A 25628-nucleotide genomic window follows, 5' to 3' on the forward strand; every position below is an offset into this window, starting at 1 on the left:
CCTCTCTGCTCCACCCATGAACCCCCAAAGAGGCAAAGTGCTGGAGGAAGAGAGAAGGATGGCTCTTGCTGCATAGCCTTGGGCAAGTCCCAATCTCTTTCCCAGCCACAGCCTTCTCTCTGCCCCAAACAAAGCCCTTGCGACTTTCCCCAAACCCAGCAGGGAAAGCCTCAAGGATTTAGGGCACAGCACAGTGGCTGTGTGGCAGTGGAGGTGGGGTGAATGGACTGCTTAGAGATGGGTAGCCCTTTGACCCCTGCTCAAGCAGCTAAGCTATGTGTAGAGATCACTCATTAACTCAAACTTCTAATTGTAAACTTCTCCAAAAAAAATAGCAATTACAAGCAAGGTTCTGTCTGGGGAGGAAGTTACATGCTCTTCCTGGGAGGTGGGAGGTGGAAGGTGGAAGGTCCAGCCCTTTACGGCGAGCCTGCAGTCACTCGCGTGGCTGGCTCACAGTGGCTAACCCAGCCCCTCCTCTCCTTTGAGCTGCAGGTTTGGCCGAAAGCCCATCCTGTCCTGCAGCTACCTGATGCTGGCGGCCAGTGGCTCGGGTGCAGCCTTCAGCCCCACCTTGCCTGTCTACATGGTCTTGCGCTTCATGTGTGGCTTCAGCATCTCAGGTGTTAGCCTGAGCACCGTGATCTTGAGTGAGCCCAGGGGACGGGAGCGGGGACAAGGGGTTTAGGGAGCACCAGCCCGAAGCCGAGAGAGTAGGGTCTGGGCCTAGTTCAACCATGGGCCCCCTATGACCTTGGTAAAGCAAGGTGTCGCCTCTCTCAGGACCTCAGAGGCCCCCTCTGAACATAACAACGGCAAACATAATAGCAGCAGCTGTCAATTCTGAGGACTTACCCTGGGTCTGGCACTCCGCTAGGTACCTGATCTCATTCTGTCTCCATACACAAATAGGTGACACTATTATCCCCATTATACAGATAAGGAAATTGAGGCAAAACAAGGAAAGTCACTTGGCACTGGAGAAGCAGTCAAGAGAGTGGGTGTGGCAGCCAGACAGATCTAAGTTTGAGTCCCACGCTCTTGAGCCTCAGTTAACAGCATCTGCAAAATGGGGGAGATGGACCCTTAGGATCAGAGTCAGATCAAGTAGCCAGTGGGGGTGGGGGGTAGGAGCTAGTGCCCCTTCACAGGGAGGTGCCCAGGGCCCAGCAGGGCCCTAATCTGGTCCTTGGGCAACTTCTGCAGATGTCGAGTGGGTGTCCACCCGGATGCGGGCCATCACATCGACTACAATCGGCTACTTCTACACCTTTGGCCAGTTCATTCTGCCCGGCCTGGCCTATGCCATCCCCCAGTGGCGCTGGCTACAGTTCACCGTGTCCATGCCCTTCTTTGCCTTCTTCCTGCTGTCCTGGTATGTGGCCCTCTCCCCATCACCGCCTGCTTTAGGCCCACCAGAGCCAAACAGGGGTACCCCATGCTTGACCAGGCTGGCTAACCCTGCCTGTCCTGGGACACCCCTGTCCCAGAGTCAGGAAGAGCTTTCCAGGGAGGAGGAATTACCGACACAGAGGCACGCTGCAGGGGGGCAGCAGGTGTCTGGGGGGCACTCAGGGGCCGCCTACAGCCGAAGAAGGGGTAAGTTGAGACGGACGGGATGATGGGGCCAGGCTGTGGAGAGCTCAGAAAGCCAGGGAGAGACTGAGTCCGCCTCTGGTGTCGGTGGTGCTGAAAGGCCTGACCGAGCTTCTGGTTGTGAAATAACAGCACACAAGGACAGACCCAAGCGGGTGGGGGTGAGAGAGAAGAGAGGTGACTGTATGGGCAGGAGGAGCAAGGGGACAACTCTGAGAGGCATGTTGAAGGAAAAATCACAGTTTGGGGACTTCTGGATTTGAGATATAAAGGAAAGGAAAGCTCAAAGCCTGAGAACCTGGGACAATTGAGGCACCTAGGTCAGAGACCCACCCCCCCAGTAAGTCAAGAGCTCATTCGACACATTGACCATGAGGACACACTGAAGACAAGAGATGAATCTCTAGCAGGTAAATAGTTGGAGCCAAAGAACAGGAAATAATGAACTCAGAAAAAGAAATGACGTGGAGCGACCCTTTACTGAGTACTGACTATGTGCAAAACCCTGTTCCAGGCATTAACCCATATAGTCTCCAACCTTCACAGCATCTCTGTGTGAAGGAGGCATTATTCTTCCCATTTCACTGATGAGGAAACCGAGGCTCAGAGAAGTGAAGCAATCAATCCCCCAAGGTTACACAAAAAGATACAGAACTGAGATGGGACCTCCATTTGGAAATGAGAAACAGAAGCTTCTAGAAGGGATGGGCAATCTTGGGGTGAGGGATGGTCAGAGGGTCCAGGGTAGAGCCAAACAATGTCCGCAGCCTTAAGGTGGGAGCAGAGAAGGAGCAGAAAGTCAAGAGACAAAATAAGGGCAGGGGTCAACGTAGTACAAGAGCTCGGGACTCGTTCGTTGTGGGACTTGGGACAAGCCTCACCCACTCCAAGCCTCAAGGTTTTTCTAAGCAAAATGAAGATAATAATGCCTGTCACCCAGAGTTACATGTGCCTGGTCCACAGGAAGTCTCACTAAATGGAAGCCACGGTTGTCATTATTCTCAGAGAGGAGGATGGAGTCCAGGTCCTGACTGTGGTGACTGGGCAGAAGTCACTGATAATCTTGGTGAGAGCAGGCTGAGAAAGCTGTCAGGGCAGAAATGGAAACCAAAAGGCCAGGAGGGCCGGCTGAGTGGCTCAGTTGGTTAAGAGCTCGCTCAAGAGTGCGAGCTCCGAGCAACAGGGTTGCTGGTTTGATTCCTGGCCCGAGCTGAGCTGCCGTCGAGCTGCCAACAGGTGGCAGGGTGGCTCAGCTAAAAAAAACAAAAACAAAAAAAAGGCCAGAAGGGTGGGTAGCAATGGACCCTGGAAGCCACCACTATCAGTTGGGCCCAGTGGTTTGAGGCCACGTGACCAATGTCCACTCCTCCAAGGGCCTTGCTGGAGCCGGGTCCTGAGGGCCTGTGGGGGCTGATTTCACCTCAGACCCGCTTTTTCCAATCACTCCTTTCTCTCTACATTTCTGTCTCCCCATTCCCCTTCAGCTAATGACCCTCAGTGATGGCTCAGGGCAAACCAACCCCAAAAGCACAGCCTAGAGGTGGGGGAGAAAGAGGCTGGCAGCTCACTTGCTAATCCCAAGACCCCATGCTGCGCTTGTGCCCACCCCCCTCCACCCCACCCCCAACCAGAGCAGAGTCCGTCCTTTGCAGGGAGAATCCAAGGGTCCTCTAACCCATTCCCTAGGCCACAGCCCTAACCTTAGCCCCCTTTCCAAGCTGCCCTGGGACTGTAGCCCTGCCCCTTATTCTCCCAAGACCTGGAATACAGCCCAAGGAAGGCTGAAGAGGCAGGCATGCAGGACCCTCCAGCTGTCCAGCCTCCCACGTGCCACCCCTTTCCCAGGCCCCACCTGCCTTGGCCTAGGGCCCAAGGCTCCTAGCTAAGGAAGATGCCCAACGATAACAAGCAGCCCAGGTAGGGGGCAGAGGAAAGGCTCTCGTGGGAGGGGGAGAAGACAACATTGGAATTTGTGCTGGCTGCAGGCAGCCCAGGCGCAAAGCTTGGCCAAGTTTAAATTCCATGAAATCTGCAGTAAGGCAGCTCGGGTTTCTGGGCCTCCAACCCCTTGGCCCCGGCTGTTGATGTCCTTCCAACTTCTCAAAAGGGCTTCTGGCATGGGGTGAGCCATTGTGATGATTCTGGCCCCCAGGTGGGTACCAGAGTCCATACGCTGGATGGTCCTGTCTGGGAAGTCTTCAAAGGCCCTGAAGATTCTCCAGTGGGTGGCTATCTTCAATGGCAAGAAGGAAGAAGGAGAAAAACTCAGCCTCGAGGTAGGGGCCATGAGGAATTGCAATCCGGAGCAGGAAACTGGGCTCTGACCTCGGGCTGTACCCTCCTTCTTGCCTCTGTTCCCCTGCTCACAAGCCAACCTCACACTTGACGCTCTAAGCAAGCTCCTCCCAAGGCAGCAGGCCTGTACCTTCCTTTCTTCTTACTCCTGCCCACCAGCTGCTTACTAATGGCACCCCTTCCTCCTCTGCCCCAAGGAGCTCAGACTCAACCTGCAGAAGGATATCTCCTTGGCCAAAGCCAAATACAGCATAGCAGACCTCTTCCGGATACCCATCCTACGCCGTGTGACCTTCTGTCTTTCCCTGGCCTGGTAACCCCCCACCCCTCCCTGTCCATACCCTAGCACCTCTGTCAAGGCTAGGGTGATGAACAAGGCTTCCAGCAGGCTCACCTCTCAGGTGAGCAAAGCCTAGGGCACCTCCAAGGGGAGTCAAGAGATGCCCTCCCCTGGGCTGCCCTAGCCCGGCCCCGACCTCAGAAATCTGCTGTGTCCTTGCCCCAGACCTTAGAGTCTGCTTTCCTCTGGGGCCACACTCACCCCACCCACAGGGACAATGTTCCAAACTCCTTTACCAGCTCACATCCCCATGCTGTGCCTCTCTGCCACTGCTTCCCACCAAACCTGCCCTGCCCTCTGAGACCCCACAGAGCAAGACTGGTCCTCAGGCCTTGAGATAGAAACTGTTCCTCCTGAGCCTTCTGTTCTGTTTGACATTCCACAGCGCCTTCAGAGCCCTTTCTGTGGCCTGGTTCTGAGACCCTTCTCCATCCTGGCCACCTCCAGATAGGAGCCAATTTGTCCAGGAATTCTTCTTCCAAAGTGATCCCACACTTCTAAGGAGCAAAGGGAGAGGCATTGGACCCATGTCCACAGCTCAGCTCCCACCTCCTCCATTCTAGATGTTAAACTATTACCCAACCAAGAGAGATCATTTACTGCCTCCTTTGGTCTCTGAGAGTCCCTCCAGCCCTGATATTCTCTGGAGTTACTAACGTGGCATCTTTGCCACCACACTCTTGACCATGCCCATGTCCAACATAACCAATCAATCCCAGCACTTTCTCACTGAGTCCAGCCAGACACAATCTCAGAGACCTCAAAACGGCACTCAAACAGTCCCTACTAAGCAGTTGCAGTTGGGACCAAAAAAAAAATGAAACTATTCATCATCCTGGTGACCCACTGACCAGTACAGGGAAAGGCCCAGCCTGGCAGCAGGTGCTAACCAATCCCTGCCCGCCCCTCAGGTTTTCCACCGGTTTTGCCTACTACAGTTTGGCTATGGGTGTAGAAGAATTTGGATCCAACCTCTACCTCCTCCAGCTTATCTTTGGTGGGGTCGACATCCCAGCCAAGTTCATCACCCTAATCTCCATGAGCTATCTGGGCCGGCACATCACTGAGGCCACTACCCTACTCCTGGCAGGAGGGTCCATCCTGGCTCTCATCTTTGTGCCCTCAGGTGAGAAGTTGGAACTACCCCGGATCCTTCTGAAAGAGGCTGACCCACGCAGGCCAGTGCGTCTGGGCATCACAGGCTGCCAGAGGCGGGGAAGTGGGGGTGCCCGGGATTCTGATTCTGCTGTCTCTAACTCATTGTGTTACCTTGAGCAGGTCCCTGTGTCCTCTGGGGCTCAGATCTCCCATCTAGGAAATAACTCAATTGAGCTAGATGCTATCAAAGCTCCTTTTCCAGATCTGATTTGCGCTAGGCAAAGTATGGTGATGTCTGGATGGTGTGCATAATTTATCGAGGTTGGGCATGGCCTGTGTGACATTGCTGCAGAAAACGAGCTGGGATGGGGATTCAACAGAGCCCAGTGCTCACGGAAGACCCCACAGCCTACTGCACCACCATTTTGGAAAAGCCACTTTCATTTTATATAGATGTTTATATGCTGACACACCTAAATCCTTCTAAAGGACCTTGGGATATTTTAGGACAAGAACATATACAACGAAATATAAATGGAATAGGAAATCAGAGCCAGGAAAAATCACAAATGCAGCAGGATGCAAACCTGCAAAGCCCTAGGAATAGCAGAGTGTCTATTACGCAGCTTTCAGTTTGGATCTGAGCTTCCCAGCAGCCAAAGCAAAAAAGGGAGCCCCAAGGCCCCACATGTTCTTCCCTCCACAGACTTGCAGACCCTGAGAGCAGTACTGGCTGTGTTTGGGAAGGGATGCCTGTCCAGTTCCTTCACCTGCCTCTTCCTCTACACAACCGAGCTATACCCCACAGTCATCCGGTAGGTGCTGGGCCGAGGGCTGGCCCTGCCAAAGGATACAGGGTCAGGTGGGGTTGTGGCATCCTCCTGACCCCTGCCCAGGAGTTCCAGAGCTGTCCTTTCAGGATCCCACACACAGGCTGCCAATCCCTGCTCTGAACTCTCCTAGGCAAACAGGTATGGGTATAAACAACGTGCTGACCCGCGTGGGAAGCATGACAGCCCCACTGGTGAGAATCACAGGAGAGTTGCATCCCCTTGCCCCCAATATCATTTTTGGGACCGCCGCCGTCCTGGGAGGCAGTGCTGCCTTCTTCCTGCCTGAGACCCTCAATCAACCCTTGCCAGAGACTATCCAAGACATAGAAAACTGGTCAGTTCCCTGCTTCTGGCCCTGTCGGTGTTCCTCCTTGGGGAAGCACGTCTAGGCCCAAGACTTTTCCTGAGCTCTCTTTCCCTACCTAGGTTCCCACGGGGAAAGGAGCCAAAGCAGGAGTCAGAAGCAGAAAAGGCTTCCCAGAGGATCCCTCTGCAGCCCTGTGGACTGGACCTGGGCCCCAGCTGAGGGCAGCAGAGCCCCCTTTCCCTGCCTCCAGAGACTAATCCCAGCCAGGTCCCTGCCTGCCTCTGGGCTCCACGGGCATTTGGAGAGGCCCTGGGCGGGTCCATGCTCTTAAGACAAAGTCTTCTGAGAGCTTGGTGAAGGCATTTCCACCACCACAAGCACAGCCCCAGCCCAGACCTGACCAGTTCAAAGATTCGACCATCAGCCTTCCCTTCCCCCTTTGTCCTCGTCCTCCCTGCAGTCCAGGCCGTGCCATTCTTCTGCCCAGCCCTTCCCCACCGTCACCTCTCCCATTGTTCCAACTCCCTTTTCCTGAGGTTCCCCAGATTCCCTGGCTCAATCCTAACAAAGACAGCCTCCCCTTCTGGCCCTCCACCCCCTTCTTCAATGGGAGGTTTCAATAAACGGCAACGAAGAACTCATGCTGCTCAGGAAGAGGGAAGAGGACGGGGGCAGGCCACTGTGTGCCCATGTGAGCTGCACATCTACGCATCTGCACTTGCTTACATGCAAGCGTGGGCACACAGGTTAACGCAAGCTGGGCTGATGTGAACGTGTGTGTGCATGTGTGAGTACACTGAGCTATATATACACCTTACACATTAGTCTGCTCTAGCTACGATAACAACGTGCCACAGACTGGGTCACTTAAACCACAAACATTCTTTCTCACAGTTCTGGAGGCTTTCTCACAGCACCAAGATCAAGGTGCTGGCAAACTCAGTTCCTGGTGAGGGCTCCCTTCCTGGCTTGCAGCTGGCCGCCTTCTAGCTGTATCCTCACATGGAGGATAGAGAGAGAGAGAAAGAGGAAGCAAGTTTTCTGGTGTCTCTTCCATAAAGACACTAATCCCATCATGAGGGCCCCACCTTCATGACCTCATTTAACCCTAATTATCTCCCAAAAGCCCCACCTCCAATTACCATCTCACTGGGGGTTAGGGCTTCTACATAGGAATTTGGGCAGGGACACAATGCAGTCCATAGCAAGTCCTGTGCTTGGGAATGTCACGGGTGTGTCTACATGTCCCAGCAAGCATGTGAGCAGATGATTGGACAAACCCAAAGTGGCTGCAGACAGAAGCCGGGGCGCCTCCAATCCTGATCTTCCTGCCTTGCTTGCCCCAAGTCTCTGATCCATGTCCAGCCCCACACCCATCAGACAGCTTTATTTCCTATTTAACTGAGAAAACTGCAGCCAAAGCTGACCACCTCTGATGTTTGCTGCCATATTTCCCGCATTCCCTCCAATCGCAGCATAAAGACCGGTCCTCCCCTGGAGGCCGGCATCCAGCATCTCCCACCAGCCACTGTCTGCTTTCCTCCTTGGGTCTCTGCCCATTTCCTTTCTCCTGGCTCCTTTCATCACCAGTTAAATAAGCTCTCGTATCTTAACAAACACAAAACAAGCAAACAAATGCTCCTTGGCTATCACATCTCCCTCCAGAGACCACGCTGTCTCTTTCTCCCATTCACAGCCAAACTTCACCAAGGAGCCGTCTGCCTCCCCGCCTCCATTTTCTAACCTCATACGTCTCCATACCACACTCTGGCTCCACCCTTCCCCTGAAACTGCTTTCACCAAGGACACTCATCACCCCTGTGCTGAATCCATAGGTCACTTTTTGTCACTCCTCTTATGTGGCCTCTCAGCAGATTTGGTTCTATTGGCCACACCCTCCTCCCCTGGTTTCTGAGATGCCACGAGCTTGCAGCTCCCTCCCACACTCAGGCTGCTCCTTCTGAGTCTCCACTGGCGTTTCTTCAAGGGTCTACATCCCCAGAGCCTACTAACTGAACAGTTACATGACCCTACACCTCTGGTCATGCCTGAGTGGACCAGATGGCACTGCTGATCCAAATCTCGTTAATCACGTGTTGTGTTCTAGGCGGGGTTTTGAGTCATGGAGGTTCTAGTCCATCTCTTGATTCTTGGGAAGGCAAGTTAGCAGGAGGATGGCTGGCCCAGGTGCAAGTAGAGAACAGAAAGCCAGCAGCAGAGAATGAATGAAGCAGGTGCACAAAAAAACAGAACCAGTGACAACAGGGGCCCAGATAAACGGAGCTGGTGAGGCTATTCACACTGATTCTTAATGGACTTCAAGTCCCAGATTCTTATCAGCACTGGATGCACTTTCTGACCTGGGTTCTAGTAAATATCCCTGAATTCTCCAAATAAATTTCCCTTTTAGTTTAAGCTAAACTCAAGGATTTCCATTCCTTGTAACCAAACCATTCCAAAAGCAGCTCCTCTTCCTCTATCATCCCTTAAATGCCGACACGCCTCAGAACTCCTTCCTAGGACCTCGTCCCTTAATAATCTTTCCAGCACTGTCCAATGGAAATATGATGCAAGCTACCTATGTAATTTTTAAATGCCTAGTAGCTGTTTTTAAAGGTAAAAAGGTGAAATTATTTTAATAATACATTATATATTATACTAATAATACTTTTTGTCTAACCCCATATATCCATATGTTGCCATTTCCACATGTAGTCAATATAAAAGGTATCGATGAGATATTTTATAGCCCTTAATTCATACTAAGTCTTCAAAATCGGGTGTGTATTTTATCCTAACAGCATGTTTCATTTCAGACGAGCTTGATTCAAGCACTCAGTAGTCACTAGTGGCTGCCATACGGAACAACTCAGACACACCCAGGGCTTTGATTATCAGCCACAGAGCTAACTACTCTCAAATCCATATTTATATAATTAAGAGAAAGCTTAATAAACATAAAAGAGATCATATTTCACCCCTGCTTCAACCTTTCAGTGACTTCCCATTGGGAGGAGGTATAAACTCTGTTACGAGGCCTGTCAGGATCAGGCCCCAGTCTGCTTCAATGGCTTCAGTTTTTAGCACTCTCTACCTTGCACCCTGAAATCCAGCCTCATTCCACTTCTTTCAGTTCTTAGACTGCACCAACCTTCTCTTGCCCCTGCCCTTCTCACATCCCAGCATTTGTCTTGTCCCCATCCCATTCCCACTGTACTTGGCTTAGAGTCAGCTGACCACTTTGGGGCCACCAAGGCCTCCCTTGGCCTGACTGGGTCTCAACCTGGAGGGAGAAGAATTGGGCTCAGTGAGGAACACTAGCCACCTCACTCTACCTCCACCTTTCCGCTGTCCAGTATTCAGGGTAGCTCCCAGGATGTCCTCGTCATGGCCATTCCTATGCTGTTCCAGAATATGTATTGCAAAGACACACAGGAAGGGAAGGGAAGATGCCCAGGAAAGCACTTCCCAGTCACGTGATAAGGGCTCCTGGTGAACTGGGATGCCAGTCAGGATGCACTGACCCTTCACATGGCTCACTCTTCTTGTCATTCCCAAACCCTATGCTGGATCCCACCATCTCTTCAGCTCACCTTATTCCTCTCCAACTCCAGCTCTTACCTGCTTCTCCCACTCCCTTCACTCTGTGCCTGGGCAGGGCCTCCAAATGGCTCAGTGAATTGCCAGAGTCCTCGCTTGGACAGAGTCCTCATGCTGAGCCACCTCATTACTTACTGGCCTTATGTCCAGCCTTTAAATGGCATTCTTTGGATGAGCTTCTATTTTTTTTTTTAATTTTTTTTTAAAGATTTTTATTGGGAAATTGGGGGAAGGGAAACAGACAAGTTGCTGTCCTTTTGTTCTTCAGTCTAGTTGTGGAGGACGTTGCTTCACTAGCTCAAGTTGGCACCATCATTGCGCTCTTCCCGGGTGAGGCAGATCAGTCACCGGCTTCTGGACGGCCGCTCACAGTGGCTGCTGGCCGCTCATGCTGGCTGCTGGCTACACACGGTAGCCCATAGCAACCCACTGCAGCAGGGGCTGCAGCCTACGCAGTCGCCAGCCACTCACGGCAGCCCAGCTCCAGATTGAGCTGTTGTTCAGCATCTTAGCTGTAGAGGGAAGTGTCACGGGCCCTCATATGTGGGATCCAAACCGGGGCCCTCTGGCGTCCCAAGCCAGCTCTTAACCAATGCGCCACTCGGCCGACCCGAGCTTCTAGTTTTTGCACCATCCATCAGCCAGGGTAGCCAGGCCATAAGCATAAAGCTCACAGTTTGGGTCCTTGCTCAGAATCTTGCTATGGGCCTGGCAGGCACTCGGAGCCTGTCCGACTTCTCTCCAGGTCAATCATTTCAAATTCACATTTAGGGCATGTGATCTGAGCAAGACTGTTTTATTTGGTCTGTTACTTATTTATTTGAAAGGTGTCAAAATAATAAAAATAAAAATCACATGTAGTCACACCCCTTAAATCCCATTTATTTAACAGAATAAAATTATACAAAACCCAGGTGTCTCAGAAAATCTGGGATATGTGATAGCTGCTAGCATGGTAGAAGGAGAGATGGAATCAAGAGGGCTGAGCTCTAGAATTGTTTACTGTGTGACCATGGACAAATCCCTTGCCTACTCTGAGCCTCATCTCTTTACCTTCACAATAAGACATTTTTACCTGTGTGATGGCATTCATCTCTGATGGCATGTGTTTCTGTGGCTCTTGGCCAATCAGAAGTCCCTAGATTTGACCTATTTGTCCCTAGAGGATAGCTCTTGGCTCTGCAAATCATTTGTCATGTGACCATTTTCATCCAGAAACTCTCCATGAGCTGGGAGGCTGGTGAGGAATCCCCATGCTAATAAGATGATTCCAAGAACCAACCACAATTCAGTCTCTGGAGTTTCCAACTGAGCCTTTTCCAGACTCAACCTGGCTGAAAGCTGGTCAGGCACTAGGGAGGGCGTTCTTCTCCAAAGCAGGGTTGGGCACAGGCTCAGAGAAGGAGTGTGCTTGGAGAGACCCACCACCTCCACCGATGCCCCAGCATTGCCCCCACTCCCCCATGAGGGCACCAAGTCCTGCCAGGAAACTGGCCTCAGAGCCCCAAGCTGTTTGTCCAGCTGTCCTCATATCCCCAGGCCGCAAGGCTCTTATATACCTTGGCGTAGAGCATGTTTTCAGGCATCTGGACGCCCACTGGGTCCCAGCCCAGAACCAACAATGGGTGGGAGAAGGGGGACTAGGCTGAGCCACATCCCTCTCTGGGCCTCCCTTCTTCTCTTCTGGACATATAAGACCAGATGATCCCTAAGACCTCTTTAGCTGGGCAGTCCACACCTCTAGAGCAGCAGTTAAGAGGCTGGCTTTGAAGTTAGACAGAACAGGTCTGAACCAGTCTAAGACCTCATGCATCCCAGGGCCTTGATAGACAATAAACACCCTCCCAACTTAACACACAAAAGTGTAGTTTGTGTAAACTGCATGACAACAGGGCATCTTGACTCCTTCGAAGAGAAGTCAGAAATCAAATTGCTTCTCCTCCACAACAAGATGGAAATTGAGCCCAGAAAAATTGAGAAGTTCTCCTTGCCTTCATGGCCCTTTGCATCAGATAATTTGTACAGGGCCTGGGGTATCTCCTGTAAAACTATCTGCCACATTCAAACATATTCCAATACATCTGATGAAGAGGGGTGGAGAGTCAGTCAGTAGGAACCAGACTGCAGAGAGAGACAGCCAGAGGCCCCAAGTAGAAACACATCAAAAAGGGCAAGTGATCAGCCCAGCAGTGGAGAAGAACATTGGACTGGGCACAAGAAGACAGGATCCCAGTTGGGCCATTCTGGGGTAGGCCTGGGCAAGGAAAGAGCTGTAGCACTTTGGAGCCCAGGCTATTCTGTGTACTGAAGCAGAATGTGGAGGAGAAGCTCTCTTCCTCGCCTTGCAAAGAGTTTGCCCACTCGAACAAGAATCTTAGAAATATTTTGGTAGGAGTCATCTGCATGACTGGAATATCCTTTGCCAAGCAAGTATGGGATTGGTCACTACACGAAATAAGTCTGAGATATCTTTTAGAGTAAGGTTTCTCAACCTTAGCACTATTGACATTTTGGGTCCAGAAAATTCTTGGTTGTGGGGGGCTGTCCTGTGTATTGTAGGATGTTCAGCAGCACCCCTGGACTCTACCCACCAGAAGCCCGTAGAACCACCACCCACAGTGGTAACAACCAAAATGTCTTCAGACACTGCCAAATGTCCCCTGCAGGGCAAAATCACCCTCAGTGGAGAATGTTCTTATGATAAGACATGCTTGCACATATTTTCTCTCTAAAGTCAATGTGATATTCTTACCATTTGACCAAAATCCAATGATAGAAACAGCTTGTAATCACTGAGCTATGGGGCAGGGGCTACTTTAAGATCATTACGCTCATTTAACCCTCCAACAACACAATGAGGCCAACATTACTATTCCTCCCCCCATACTGCAAACAAAGCACTGAGATACAGAGTTCAGCAACCTGCCCCTGGTACACAGCCAGTAAATGTGGGATGAAGATTGGGATCCAAGTAGGCTGACTCCAGAGTCCATGTTTTATATAATATGCAAGTGAAAAGCAGAAGCTGTGACCTGCTCTCTCTCGGTATACACCCATCCCATGATTCAACCAATCGGATCCCGTAGAAACCCACCCAATCACAGCTCAGCACTGCCTTGATCATGAGTGACTAGAGCACAGGAGCTGACTGTTGGAGGAAGTCAAGTGATTGTCTTAGAGTTGTGGCTAAAAGTAACATAAGTTCATGTTCATTGCAAAAAGGGGAAGGTGGAGAATTTGAATCAGGATAAGTTAGATGGTGAAAGCTGAGACACTGAAAGAATCCATCTGCATCATGTATGATGCTGGTCTTGGTTCCCACTCCTTCAAAAGAAGCCTCTGACCTCTATTGTTTCTTCCAGTTGTACAAAGCCATGGTCTTATAAGATGTGAGCTGGGCTGGCCGAGTGGCTCATTGGTTAAGAGAAGGCTTGGGAACGTGAGCTCTGAGCAGCAGGGCTGCCAGTTCCTATCTCACATGGGCCAGTGATGCTGCACCCACTACAGCTAAGATGGTGAACAACAGCTCGACCTGGAGCTGGGCTGCTGTGAGTCACTGGCGGTGACATAGGCTGCAGCACGGCTGCAGTGGGCTGCCGTAAGCTACCGTGAGTGGCCGGCAGCCAGCATAAGCGGCCAGCGGCATGAGCTGCCAAGAGCTGCCGTGAGCGGCTGTCCAATGGCCGGCGACTGATCTGCCTCACCCGGGAAGAGCGCAATAATAATACCAACATGGGCCAGTGAAGTGATGTCCTCCACAACTAGACTGAAGAACAAAGGACAGCAACTTGTCTGTTCTCCTTCTCCCATTCCCCAATGCTGTTCCCTCCCCCAATTCCCCAATAAAGTCTTTAAAAATAAAAATAAAATAAATAAATGAGATGTGAGCTGTCCTCAGAAGACCAAAGAGGGTTGCCAATTTTAGCAAATAAGAATACAGAATGCCCAGTTAAATTTGAATTTCAGATCAATAAATATTTTTTTAGTATAAGTATATCCCATGTAATTTTAAGGACATACTTACACTAAAAAAAAAAAATTTTTTTTTTGTTGGTCTGATAGTCAAATTAACTGGATGGACTGTATTTTCTCTGGCAACCCTTCCCAAAGACAAACTTTTAGGATCCTGTCTGCTAAAAAGGACAGAAGCCCCTCAAGAGGCCAACACACTTCCCACACCCAGTCTTCTCGCTAAAAGGAAGACAAGGTCTCCCCTTGTCCTCTCCTCACCCAAGATGCCCAGATGGGTCCTCCCAGTCCATCCCCTCCCACTACCCCCACCTCGGTCACCCTCTCCTGCCCTTTATACCCACTTGGAGAAAATCCACTGACACATGTATACTTGGAGGGTTAATCCTTCTGATACCAAGTTACACTTTAACTCATTCCCTCCAGACAAGGATTAAATATTGCCCATGTAGGGGTCAGGACTACAGCAGGCCCTGAAAGCTGAGACCCCATCAAGTGAGAAGAGGCTGCAAAGGAAAGGGAGGGATAGAACAAGGAGAGAGAGAAGGAAGGAGGGGCAGCCCGGCCAGGCTGTTCTCCCCCCTACAGGGCCAGCTCGGATTCAGCTCGAGGAGCAACTCAGCTGCAGAAGCAACAGCAGCCCCTCTCCTCCAGAGAAGGACAGCAGCAGACACACACACACAGACGGAGGCCCCGGGACTGGAAGTCCTCAGCCCCCAGCCGCTCAGCCAGGCCTGGCCCCATGGCCTTCAATGACCTCCTACAGCAGTTGGGGGGCGTCGGCCGCTTCCAGCAGATCCAGGTCACTCTGGTGGTCCTCCCCCTGCTCCTGATGGCCTCCCACAACACCCTACAGAACTTCACAGCCGCCATCCCCACCCACCACTGCCGCCCGCCTGCAGACACCAACCTCAGCAAGGATGGGGAGCTGGAGGCCTGGCTGCCTCGGGACAGACAAGGTCAGCCTGAGTCCTGCCTCCAATTCACCTCCCCTCAGCGGGGACCGCCCTTTCCCAATGGCACAGAGACCAATGGCGGGGGGGCCACAGAGCCCTGTACCAATGGCTGGATCTACGACAACAGCACCTTCCCTTCCACCATCGTGACTGAGGTGAGGATACCTGGGGCCCCCTCCATGTGCCACCCAGACTGTGCCTTCCCCTTTGAAACAGACAGACAGAAACACACACATACACACACACACACACACACAGAGAGTCTCAAATGCTCCAGAGGCCATATGAGAAGACAAAAAAAGGAGTTCAAAATGGGATCCTTTGTAGGAAAGGAGGGTGTGGAAGTTGTAGAGTCAAGAACAGTCTCTCAGCTCCTGGTCTCGGAGAGAAAAAGAGCAAAGAGAAGTGTCAGGGAAGAGTGTGACAGACCTCAGAGGGCCGCCTGGGGGCGGGTAAGGGGCTGCCCCACTGCTCAGGCTTATCTCTGCCTGACCCTTGCCTCCTCTCCCCACAGTGGGACCTCGTGTGCTCTCACAGGGCCTTACGCCAACTGGCTCAGTCCTTGTACATGGTAGGGGTGCTTCTCGGAGCCATGGTGTTCGGGTACCTGGCAGACAGGTCAGTTCTGGGTAGGGCCAAGGGGCCAGGCTGTGATTGGGGGCTCCTTGGCTGGTCTCAGGGGGCCTAGGTGGGAGGTTGGCATTCCTCACTGAGGCTGCTTTGAGGACCTACAGCACCAGCCTCATGATACTTCACAGGTCCTCAAAAGGACCCCACCCCAGGACCTCACCCAGGGCAAGCAGTGCTCTTCCTGTCCAGCCCCGCCCCCTCGGTCCTCAGGACTCCTGCTGCAGGTCTCCCCTCCCCCACAGGCTGGGCCGCCGGAAGGTGCTGATATTGAACTACCTGCAGACAGCTGTGACAGGAATCTGTGCAGCCTTCGCGCCCAACCTTCCCATCTACTGTGCCTTCCGTCTCCTGTCGGGCATGTCGATAGCTGGCATCATCCTCAACTGCATGACCCTGAGTGAGGGATACTGGGAGGGCAGGGCGGGTCCCTACCCACCTTCCTCTCCCCACTCAGCCCAACCGCCCCTTTTCAGCCCACCCCTCCTGAAATCTGACTGCCCTGGGCCTGTCCTTTGGGTCTGCCCTTCCAGCCAACATAACAGCTTTTTTCTTAGACTCATACCATCCTGACCCCTCATTTAGATATAGGCTTGCAAACGCCACTGCTAGGGACAGGCAGTTTCTGTAAATGACTAGAGCATACTGGGTACGAGATGCATTAGGAAGTGGGGAGGACTGTGTCTAAAGGAGCGTCACACACATCCAGAGGGGCCATAGCCACTTACCGGCTCCAGCCAGGAGGTCTCAGGGCTGGCACATCCTCCCCTCTCCTTTTTATTATTGTAAAATATCCCAATTTTGTAATGTTGGGAATGAATTCTGATATTTTTAACATAGGGCAAGCCCAGCATCATGGAGACCAAACACATTTATGGACTGCATATGGCCTGTCCATGAGCCATCATTGCGCTCCCTCCCGATAGGTTGCCCCCTTCCCCGTGTTTCTCAGATGAAACACCTGAGGCTGGGGAGAAGGCAAAGGACATACCCAAGGTCATCCTTCAAGCCCTGAAGGGAATCAAGGATTTAAGATTCTCTGAACTAAAGGAATTAACCAAGATTACGCTAGGGCCATGGCCAGACACCTAGAGAGCCCAGCCCCAAAGCCCAATCTGTTTCCAGGCCGCTGCCCCAGGAGCCCACCAAGAATGGAGCTGGGCCTCTTCAGACCGCAGCAGAGAGGTGCTCTCACTCCCACCTTGACTCTCCAGGATGGAGGAAAGCTGTGGCCTTCTCCAGGCTGCTCTGGCCACTGAGGCTGGAGTGGGCCCAGGCTAAGGAAGGCCCGAGGAATGGCCGCTGTTGAGGATGGACTGAGTGGTCAGAGACACTCTGGAGGGAAAGGGCGCCCTAGCCAGGACTGCAGTTCAGAAGAGCAAAGCACAGCCGGGGAGTAGAGGGGACAATTCCTGGGGACTCTGAACCCACCTCCCCACCCCTACCTCCACTGAGTCTTCCACTTCCCCTGCCATGGCACCCAACCTCATTTGATGTATCGTCCACTGAGTCTTGGGACAGACCAAGGTTTGGATGGAGACCTGGCAGCCCAGGAAGTTGCACCACTCTGTTCTAACCCTCTTTCCAGATGTGGAGTGGATGCCCATCCACACGCGGGCCTTTGTAGGCACCCTGACTGGCTATGCCTACAGCCTGGGCCAGTTCCTCCTGGCCGGCATGGCCTATGCTGTGCCCCACTGGCGCCACCTGCAGTTGCTGGTCTCCGTGCCTTTTTTCGCCTTCTTCATCTACTCCTGGTGCGTGGGGCCCAGGGTGGGCGGAGGTGCCACAGAAGCCCAGAGGGCTGTGAGGGACAAGACATCCTTCAGATCTCACTGGACACCCCACCCCACAGAATCAGAGAAGGTCAAAGTCTGAAGGGCAAACCCAAGCCAGTGCCTGAGTGATAGATGGGGAAAATGAGGCTGTAAGGGGAAGGATTTGCTTCAGGGTGTCCAGTTCTCTGGCCTCCCCTGCCTTCCCCCAGGTCTTCAGCCTACCTGTACTGCTGCTCCCTTTACCCAGTAGTAGTACCCAAAAGCTGAATTCCTAGGAGAATGAGTCGTTACCAACCTGGGCACTGCTTTGTGGTCCTAGAGAGATGGAGTTGACGAAGCCCCTGTGCAGGGACCTTAAATAAAATCCCACTGCAGGACCCTGGCAAGCCCACCCCCTGCCCCCAACCCAGCAGACTGGAACTGAAGCCATACCGACACTCACCGTCACCCCCACTCCCAGGTTCTTCATCGAATCAGCACGCTGGTACTCCTCCTCTGGGAGGTTAGACCTCACCCTGAGAGCCCTGCAGAAAGTGGCACGGATCAATGGGAAGCAGGAAGAGGGGGACAAGCTAAGTATGGAGGTGAGACACCCCCCAATATCTCCCATGACACCCCCCAGGGCTCCACCTCCAAACCCTGAACTCAGGTCCCAGGACCCAGAGGACTTCCCTAAGTAAGGGGCTAGGCTGAGAGGAGCTCCTGGGGGAGTCCAGGCCCTGAACCCTGCCCATCCTGGCAGGTGCTCCAGGCCAGTCTGCAGAAGGAGCTGACTATGGGCAAAGTCCAGGCCTCAGCCAAGGAGCTTCTCTGCTGCCCCACCCTTCGCCGCCTCTTCCTCTGCCTCTCCATGCTGTGGTAGGCCCGGTCAGACGGACCAAAAGACAAACAGCTGGTTGGGGAGAGAGTGAATGTAATGGGTGGAAAAAGCCTGGTGAGAGGGAGGAAAAGTCAGCTGGCCTGCTCTAAGGGGCAGAAATCCTCCAGCAGGGGGAGTCTTGAAGAGCCAGATGACCTCCAGCCTCAATTCAGTTTTAGTCCTCAAACTGGGCATCAATCTGCCCATTTTCTTTACCTTTTAGCAGCTGTATTCCAGTATGGAAACTTCATCATGATTGGCGGCCCCCAGAGTCAACAGAGTTACATCATGAAGGCAGAGACCAATCTGGCTTGCAAACCATTCAGAGACATTTTTTTACTGGCCTTGTGGTGCCTGCCGGAAGCACAGGCACAGGCAATAGCATGCCTAAAGTTCATCTCCGAACATACATTTTGGCTAAGGCTGATTTCAGTCAATAGTCTTTCTTTCCCATGGCAAAATTCTCCATTACCCTTCGTATGTGCTACCCTCCCGATCCCGTCACATAGCAATCCCATGAAAGTTAAGAAAAGCATGACCAAAAGGAACAATCCCACCAATAAATTTTTTGCTTCCAACTTGGGATTTACTCGAGGTTGTAGGTTCTATCCAATAACCTGAATTTCATTTTGTGGGTTTTTGACAACTTAAGAAGCACAGCGCCTATCCCAGCACCATGGACAGGTCCTGGGAGGCTATTGCCACTCCCAATACCTTGGCCCTAAAGATATGGCTTGGATATCCACCTGTCCTCCCTCAGTCTAGTTTCAGTAGATAAGATTAAGACTAAAATGATGTAAACCCTACACAGCAACCAAGTGAAAAGTTCCTAAAACACTAGGGACACTTGTTATCAGAAGACTGAGAAATTTAGGATGCTGCAAGACAACCTCAACATTTAAACTGGATACTAAATATTGGAAGAAGGATTAGCTGGGGCAGATTCCAGTTCCTTAAGCAGGGTGATCAGTGCAGCTCAGTCTATTTTGAATGAGCAGCCCACGTGTAAGCCTTTCTAACAAACTCCATACCCCTCAACCGTCCCCACTAGGTTTGCCACTAGTTTTGCCTACTACGGGCTGGTCATGGACCTGCAGGGCTTTGGGGTCAGCATCTACCTAATCCAGGTGATCTTCGGAGCTGTGGACCTGCCTGCCAAGTTCGTGTGCCTCCTTGTCATCAACTCCCTGGGTCGCCGGCCTGCCCAGATGGCCTCACTGCTTCTGGCGGGCATCTGTATCCTGGTCAATGGGGTGGTACCCCAGGGTGAGCACCCACAAGCCCATTGGTCCTTCATCCATGGCCTCATCCCCAGACATGACTCAACTTCTCAGAAGGGAGGGGAGCCAAGTCCTCCCAGCCCCCACTCCCAAGATCCTGGTGACAGCCCTCCTTTCTCTCTAGACCATTCCATTTTCCGAACCACCCTTGCTGTGCTGGGGAAGGGCTGCCTGGCTTCCTCCTTCAACTGCATCTTCCTGTACACTGGGGAGCTATACCCCACAATGATCCGGTGAGTGGGAGCCTAATGGGGAGTCTTGGGGCAAAGCATTCCTCTCACACAGGTCAGACCCCAGAGCATGGTCCAGTATGACCAGCCCAAAGCCTCCTCCCAGTACCCATCAGTGCAAAGCGTATAGCAACCACTCAATACACACCTGGTGGCCTGGCTAACATAGGTGTGACTGCCCACTAAGACCTTACCTGACCCTAGAAGAGGAGCTCAGAAGGAACCATCAACTGGGACAGGGTAGGGAGCCAAGAAGACATATCTCAGAGGCAATGAACGGAAGACCCCCCCCACCTTGATCCTCAAAGTGCAAGTTAGAATCTGACACCAAACCTAAGTTCCATCTATTAACCAAATGGTACATCTGAAACCAAAGACCCCAAACGTGAAAGTGCTTTCCTATGAAAGAAGCCATACTTGATGGTATGCCAGGTATGGATAAACATAGCACTGTTTTTCCAAGGGCCAAGATTGGGTGGAGGGAGTATTTTTGAATTTAGAAACAAGAAACTCATGTCTATTTTAAGAATGGGATGCAAAATTCACCCACGATGTCAAAGAAATGTCAGGCTTCCCTAAGCTACTTGGAATGAGAACCCTGAGAGATCATGGTTACTGTGTCATGCTCTCATAGGGTTCCAGGGGAGAGAACAATTGCATAAGGCACTCACTATGTGCCAGGCGCTGTCTTAAACTTTTTACAATTATCAACTCATTTAATCCTCATAACAAGCCTAGCAGGTAGGTGTTATGATTATTCCCATTTTACACTCGAAGAAACCAAGTGCGAGAGGTTAAGTGACACACCCAAGGTCACACAGCTTGTAAGTGAAAAAGCCTGGATTCGAATCCAAGCAGTTTGTCTCTTGAGTCAATGTTTTTAACCTCTGCTCTCATAGAGAATGTTCTTAACCTATTCTTACTTAACTTGCAATTTCCAGGTCCGTTCCCCTGGGGATTCTAATCCAATAGGTCTGTGTGGGGTTGGGTCAACTGTAACTCAAAAATCCCCCAGGTGATCTGAGAACAGTTGGCCTACCTCACTGTCTGATTTGACTGCTAAGGAAACTGAGGCCCAGAATGAAAAAGGGACTTGCCCAAGGTTGCACAGCAAGTTAAGAGCAGCAGAAAAATCAGTCTCCTGATTCAATGGCCAGGGCCCTTCCCAACCTATTTTTTTTTTATTTTCTTTTAATCTCTAAAACAAATGCTACATTGGGTTCACTAATCAAATGGGGAACAGAGGAGGCACCAATGGGTGCCTGAGCACTTCAGCATTCACACCAGGACACTAACCAACATCTACTCCCTGTGGGCCCCGCAGGCAGACAGGCCTGGGAATGGGCAGCACAATGGCCCGACTGGGCAGCATTGTGAGCCCACTGGTGAGCATGACCTCCGAGCTCTACCCCACCATGCCTCTCTTTATCTACGGCACCATCCCTGTGGCTGCCAGCGCTGTCGTTGTCCTCCTGCCGGAGACCCTGGGCCAACCCCTGCCGGACACAGTACAGGACATAGAAAACAGGTGGGCCTCCACCCAGGGAGGAGCAAGGACTTACCCCAGGTCACACATCCAGACTGGGGTGGCATTGAGACCCAAACCCAGGCCTCCTTTTCCAGGCCAGGGCTCTTTCACCCTGTTTCCCCAGTTGGCTGAGTCTCCTAGCATCCTTCCTGGACCCCCAGCTCCAAGGAGGGGTAGATGTTGGTGGCAGAGAGCTGGTAGCTGGGCACAGCTAAGTGGAGAGCTCCTGGGAGGCCCTAGTTTTCAGCTCTGGCCTGGAGGCTGCATACCTAGGGCACCAATCTTTTGCCCCTCCCCCCCAGGAGAAGACGGAAACCAAAGCGACAGCAGCAAGAGCAGCAGAAGCAGATGGTCCCGCTCCGGGCCTCAGCACAAGAGAAGAATGGACTCTGAGCAGGGGCTTTACAGAGCCCTAAAGGGAATGAAGGCCCTACAGGTCCTGGGCCACCCGCACCAGGTGGGAAAAGGGAGAATGACAGCCCAAGTGTCAGGGGCTGTGGTCCAGGGAAGTACCGCCCCAGGGGCCCCCTCTCTGAATAGATTTCACCAAGACCACATCATTAAAAGGTTTGTCTGCGTGCAGCATCTCCCTTTGTCTGTCTTGTCTTAAAGGTAACAACCACTACATATCAGCCAGTTTCTGTCCCAAGAGGTAATACAGCCTAGTCCCTACCCTCAACCCCCAGGACTTTACAAACCATCCCAGACCCTGATACCCTCCCCTGTCCCCCCTTTCCTTCTTCTTCCCTCCCTCCTTCTCTAACATATTTGAATATTTCTGTGAGTTTTAAATACCTTGCATCCCTCCCCTTCCCCATCAGACTGGAAATTTAAAAGGGACTAAAATGGGGGCCAGGGGACCAGCCAAGTGGCTCATTGGTTAAGCGTTGGCTTGGGAGCGCAAGCTCTGAGCAGCAGGGCCACTGGTTCGGAACCCACATGGGCCAGTGATGCTGAGCCCTCTATAGCTAAGATGGTGAACAACAGCTCGACCTGGAGTTGGGCTGCCATGAGTCACCGGCAGCCTGCGTGAGCTGCCAGCAGCCGGTGTGAGCTGCCATGAGCCACCATGAGAGGCCATCCAATGGCTGGCGACTGATCTGCCTCAGCCGGAAGAGCGCAATGATCACAATACAAACATGGGCCAGTGAAGCGACGTCCTCCACAACTAGACTGAAAAACAAAAGTACAGCAACTTTTCTGTTTCCCTCGCCGATTCCCCAAAGCTGTTCCCTCCCCCAATTTCCCAATAAAATCTTTAAAAAAATAAAAAATAAAATAAAATAAAATGGGGACCAGCCGAGTGGCTCAGTTGGTAAGAGCACAAGCTCTCAACAACAGGGCTGCCAGTTTGATTCCCACATGCACCAGTAAGCAGTGCTCTGTACAGCTAAGATTGTGAACAACAGCTCGACCTGGAGCTGGGCTGCCGTGAGTGGCCAGCAGCCACCATGAGCAGCCGTCCAATGGCCGGGGACCGACTGCCTCAGCCGGGAAGAGCGCAATGATCATAATGCCAATATGGGCCAGTGAAGCAGCGTCCTCCACAGCTAGACTGAAGAACAAAAGGACAGCAACTTGTCTGTTCCCCTTCCCCAATTCCCCAACACTGTTCCCCTCTCTCAATTCCCCAATAAAATCTTTTTTTAAAAAGGTGGGGGAACTAAAATGAAAGCAACCAATTAGAGGCTTTGTTTCAGGCTCCTCCCCCTTTGTGAGAGCAAATGGGAACCTCTAGTAGCAAAGGAGGACAAAAAGGATTACCACAGCTGTGACATCAGGATCCTTGCTCCTGCTTCTTTAGATTCCAGCAGGGTCCAGACTCAAAACCAGTTCTTCCAGTTCTTATCACTTCCAGATCTGCTGCTGGAGGTTTGGCCTTGCCTCCTGGCCTTTCTTTGCTGCTCTGTCTCCTGCAGCCCTGGGCTGGTGGAGAGGAGAGCGCAGAGAAAATGGTGAGGGGGTAGAACTCAGCCAGATAGAGCCAGCACTGAGTGCTAACTTGGTGCCAGGCACTGTCCTAAGCTCTTTGTGTATATTAACTCATTTAATCCTCCCAGTAACTTTCTAGACATAGGTGCTATTATTATCCCCCATCTTACAGATAAGTAAATCAAGGCACAGGGTGGTTAAGTAACCTGCCCAAGCTCATACAGCTAGTAAATTGTGGAGGCAGAATTAGGGTGCAGACAGTCTGGCCACTGTGTGTGCCTGACTCCTCCACTGCCCCAGGCTGTGAGGCACTGAGACTTTGGCCACTTCCACCCCCAAGGCCTGGCTTCTTCTCCTCCCTCCTGGGGCTGAAAAGAGAGGGAGAAGGCTGAGGAAGTAGAGAAGGGATTATGGTAGGAACCATGAAAGGAGGGGTGGAAGGCAGACTAGGGGTCACAGTCAGGAAAAGACAGGGATACCCAATCACCCGTGTCAGCAAAGGTGCTCACTTCAGGAACACCTGGGAACATGGAAAAAGCAGTCCTATTAGCACCCAGAGGCAGCAGGAGGGAGAGGAGCTGCTGTGCTGAACCATAAATGTGTTTGCTGGTACACTGCCCTTCACCGTTTCCCCTGCAGCCCCTCATCCCTCAGGGAACGTCCATACCTCCCAAGCTATACACACTGTCTTTCAAGTGGGACCCTAGGGCTTGAGCTGAGTCAGGGCAATCTGGAAAGGAGAAGTGGCCTGCAGCTCCCCTGAAAAGGCCACAAAGCCCTGGGACAGCTCACGGCAGCTCAGACAGCAAGACTTCCAGGACACACTGGGCAGCCCTAATATCATAGTCCACCCATGCCTGAGATATCTGGAGCTTTGGTGTTTCCCCATGGTGCTGACATTCCCCATGCTTCCCCAAGAATTTCTTGGCCATTGTGGGACCCAGTAGATAGCCAAGAGCCATCAGCCCTACCACTGCTGCTATTTCTCAGGCAGCACTGTCCTCGTAACTAACAAGAGGCACCTAGGATGGCATCTTCACCAGCCTGGAGCAGGAAGACTGGGAGGCAGGGGACCACCTGGTCTAGCCCTGCTTCTGCAGACCTGGGGGTCTTGGGACTGGTAACTTGTCCTACCCATGCCTCCAAAACCTGCCAGCAACTTTGACATGCTCAGACTTTTGTGGGTCTCTCATCACTGTACTTAGATCACCTAGTACCTGTATCTGCCTCAAACAGAGCCAGCCCCTGGCCTGCCTGAGCTGCACACACACCCCAACTAGTACCAGTCCTGGAGCTGACAGGCAGCTCACACCATCTGCACAGAATTTTTTTCCCCAGCTACTGGCCTAGGACTTCGTACACTCACCTCATGCCCTTGACCAAATGGAGCCTTTTCAATTTGAAGAAGTTTCCTTTTGTTCTTAATTTGCTGAGAAATTTTATGATGGACATTGTAGATGCTAACACTTGTCAAATGCTTTTTCTGCATCTATTGAGATGATCATATAGTTTTTATTTTTTTAAGTCTATTACTACAGTGAATTACATTAATTGATTTTTTTAATGTTAAATCAATCTTGCATTCCTGGGATAAACCCCACTTTATCAAGATGCATTATCATTTTATATATTCTTGGCTTAAATTTGATAAGATTGTATTAAGAATTTTGCATTTATGTTCATAAGGGATATCGGTCTCTAGTTTTCTTTCAATATCATGTTTTTGTCTGGTTTTTGTATCAGAATGTTATAGACTGTGTCTGTGTCCTTCCAAAAGTCATATGTTGAAATCTAACCCCCATTGTGGTGATATTTGGAAGTGGGGCCTTTGGGGGTGATTAGGTCACAAGGTGGAGCCCTTATGATGGGATCAGTGTCCTTATAAAGAAGAGACCAGAGAACTAACTCTCTCTTTCTGCCATGTGAGGATACAAAGAGTCAGCAGTCTGCAAACAGAAGAGGGTCTCCCAGAACCCAACAACACTGCCACCACGATCTCTGACTTCCAGCCCCCAGAACTGTGAGAAATTAATTTCTGTTGTTGATAAGTTACTCCATTTATGGTACTTTGTTATAGCAGCCCGAGCTGACTAAGACACAAGGTAATGTTGCAAAAAAAGAGGATTTATGGGCTTCTATGACTCAGGCACCCAACATCATCATGGATCTAGATTACTTTCAACCGTCTCCCCTGCCATCCTCAGCAGGTCAGCCACTCCCCCGGTGATGGAAAAGGGCTATAGGTATCACCTCCTCACACAGAAGCATCCAAAGGCAGAAAAGGGTAGTTACTCTTCATGCATCTCTTTTTTTTTTAAGATTTTTATTGGGGAATTGGGGGATGGGAACAGCGCTGGGGAATTGAGGGAAGGGGAACAGACAAGTTGCTGTCCTTTTGTT

General features: G+C 51.6%; 2 protein-coding genes across 2 annotated transcripts in view; both read left to right on the plus strand.

The window, feature by feature from the left end:
- The window catches only part of SLC22A8 (solute carrier family 22 member 8), a 26005-nt gene extending 18899 nt beyond the window's left edge, over positions 1 to 7106 (plus strand). Inside the window, exons 7-14 of the mRNA XM_019645529.1 lie at positions 472 to 650; positions 1207 to 1375; positions 3749 to 3872; positions 4089 to 4204; positions 5143 to 5357; positions 6036 to 6144; positions 6293 to 6496; positions 6589 to 7106. Coding sequence (XP_019501074.1) covers positions 472 to 650; positions 1207 to 1375; positions 3749 to 3872; positions 4089 to 4204; positions 5143 to 5357; positions 6036 to 6144; positions 6293 to 6496; positions 6589 to 6688 — 1216 coding nt within the window. The 3' untranslated portion in view covers positions 6689 to 7106. The remainder of the gene's footprint in view (positions 1 to 471; positions 651 to 1206; positions 1376 to 3748; positions 3873 to 4088; positions 4205 to 5142; positions 5358 to 6035; positions 6145 to 6292; positions 6497 to 6588) is intronic.
- A 7347-nt stretch (positions 7107 to 14453) lies between these two features.
- Positions 14454 to 21909, plus strand: SLC22A6 (solute carrier family 22 member 6). Its single transcript, XM_019645531.1, has 10 exons — positions 14454 to 15149; positions 15509 to 15612; positions 15867 to 16021; positions 17210 to 17378; positions 17860 to 17983; positions 18142 to 18257; positions 19310 to 19524; positions 19663 to 19771; positions 21093 to 21296; positions 21599 to 21909. Exons 1-10 carry the CDS (start codon positions 14781 to 14783, stop codon positions 21687 to 21689), a joined length of 1656 nt encoding a protein of 551 aa, XP_019501076.1. The 5' UTR covers positions 14454 to 14780; the 3' UTR covers positions 21690 to 21909.
- Positions 21910 to 25628: the final 3719 nt, after the last annotated feature.

The sequence above is a fragment of the Hipposideros armiger genome, unplaced genomic scaffold (assembly GCF_001890085.2).
Source record: "Hipposideros armiger isolate ML-2016 unplaced genomic scaffold, ASM189008v1 scaffold_93, whole genome shotgun sequence".
In the NCBI taxonomy this organism is placed as follows: Eukaryota; Metazoa; Chordata; class Mammalia; order Chiroptera; family Hipposideridae; genus Hipposideros; species Hipposideros armiger.

Bases quoted from the DNA above. Each gene is read 5' to 3' on its own strand.
- SLC22A6 (XM_019645531.1), top strand. From the start codon at position 14,781: ATGGCCTTCAATGACCTCCTACAGCAGTTGGGGGGCGTCGGCCGCTTC. The intron at 15,613-15,866 runs GTCAGTTCTGGG...CCTCCCCCACAG, and splicing joins TTCGGGTACCTGGCAGACAG to GCTGGGCCGCCGGAAGGTGC. The intron at 16,022-17,209 runs GTGAGGGATACT...CCCTCTTTCCAG, and splicing joins CCTCAACTGCATGACCCTGA to ATGTGGAGTGGATGCCCATC.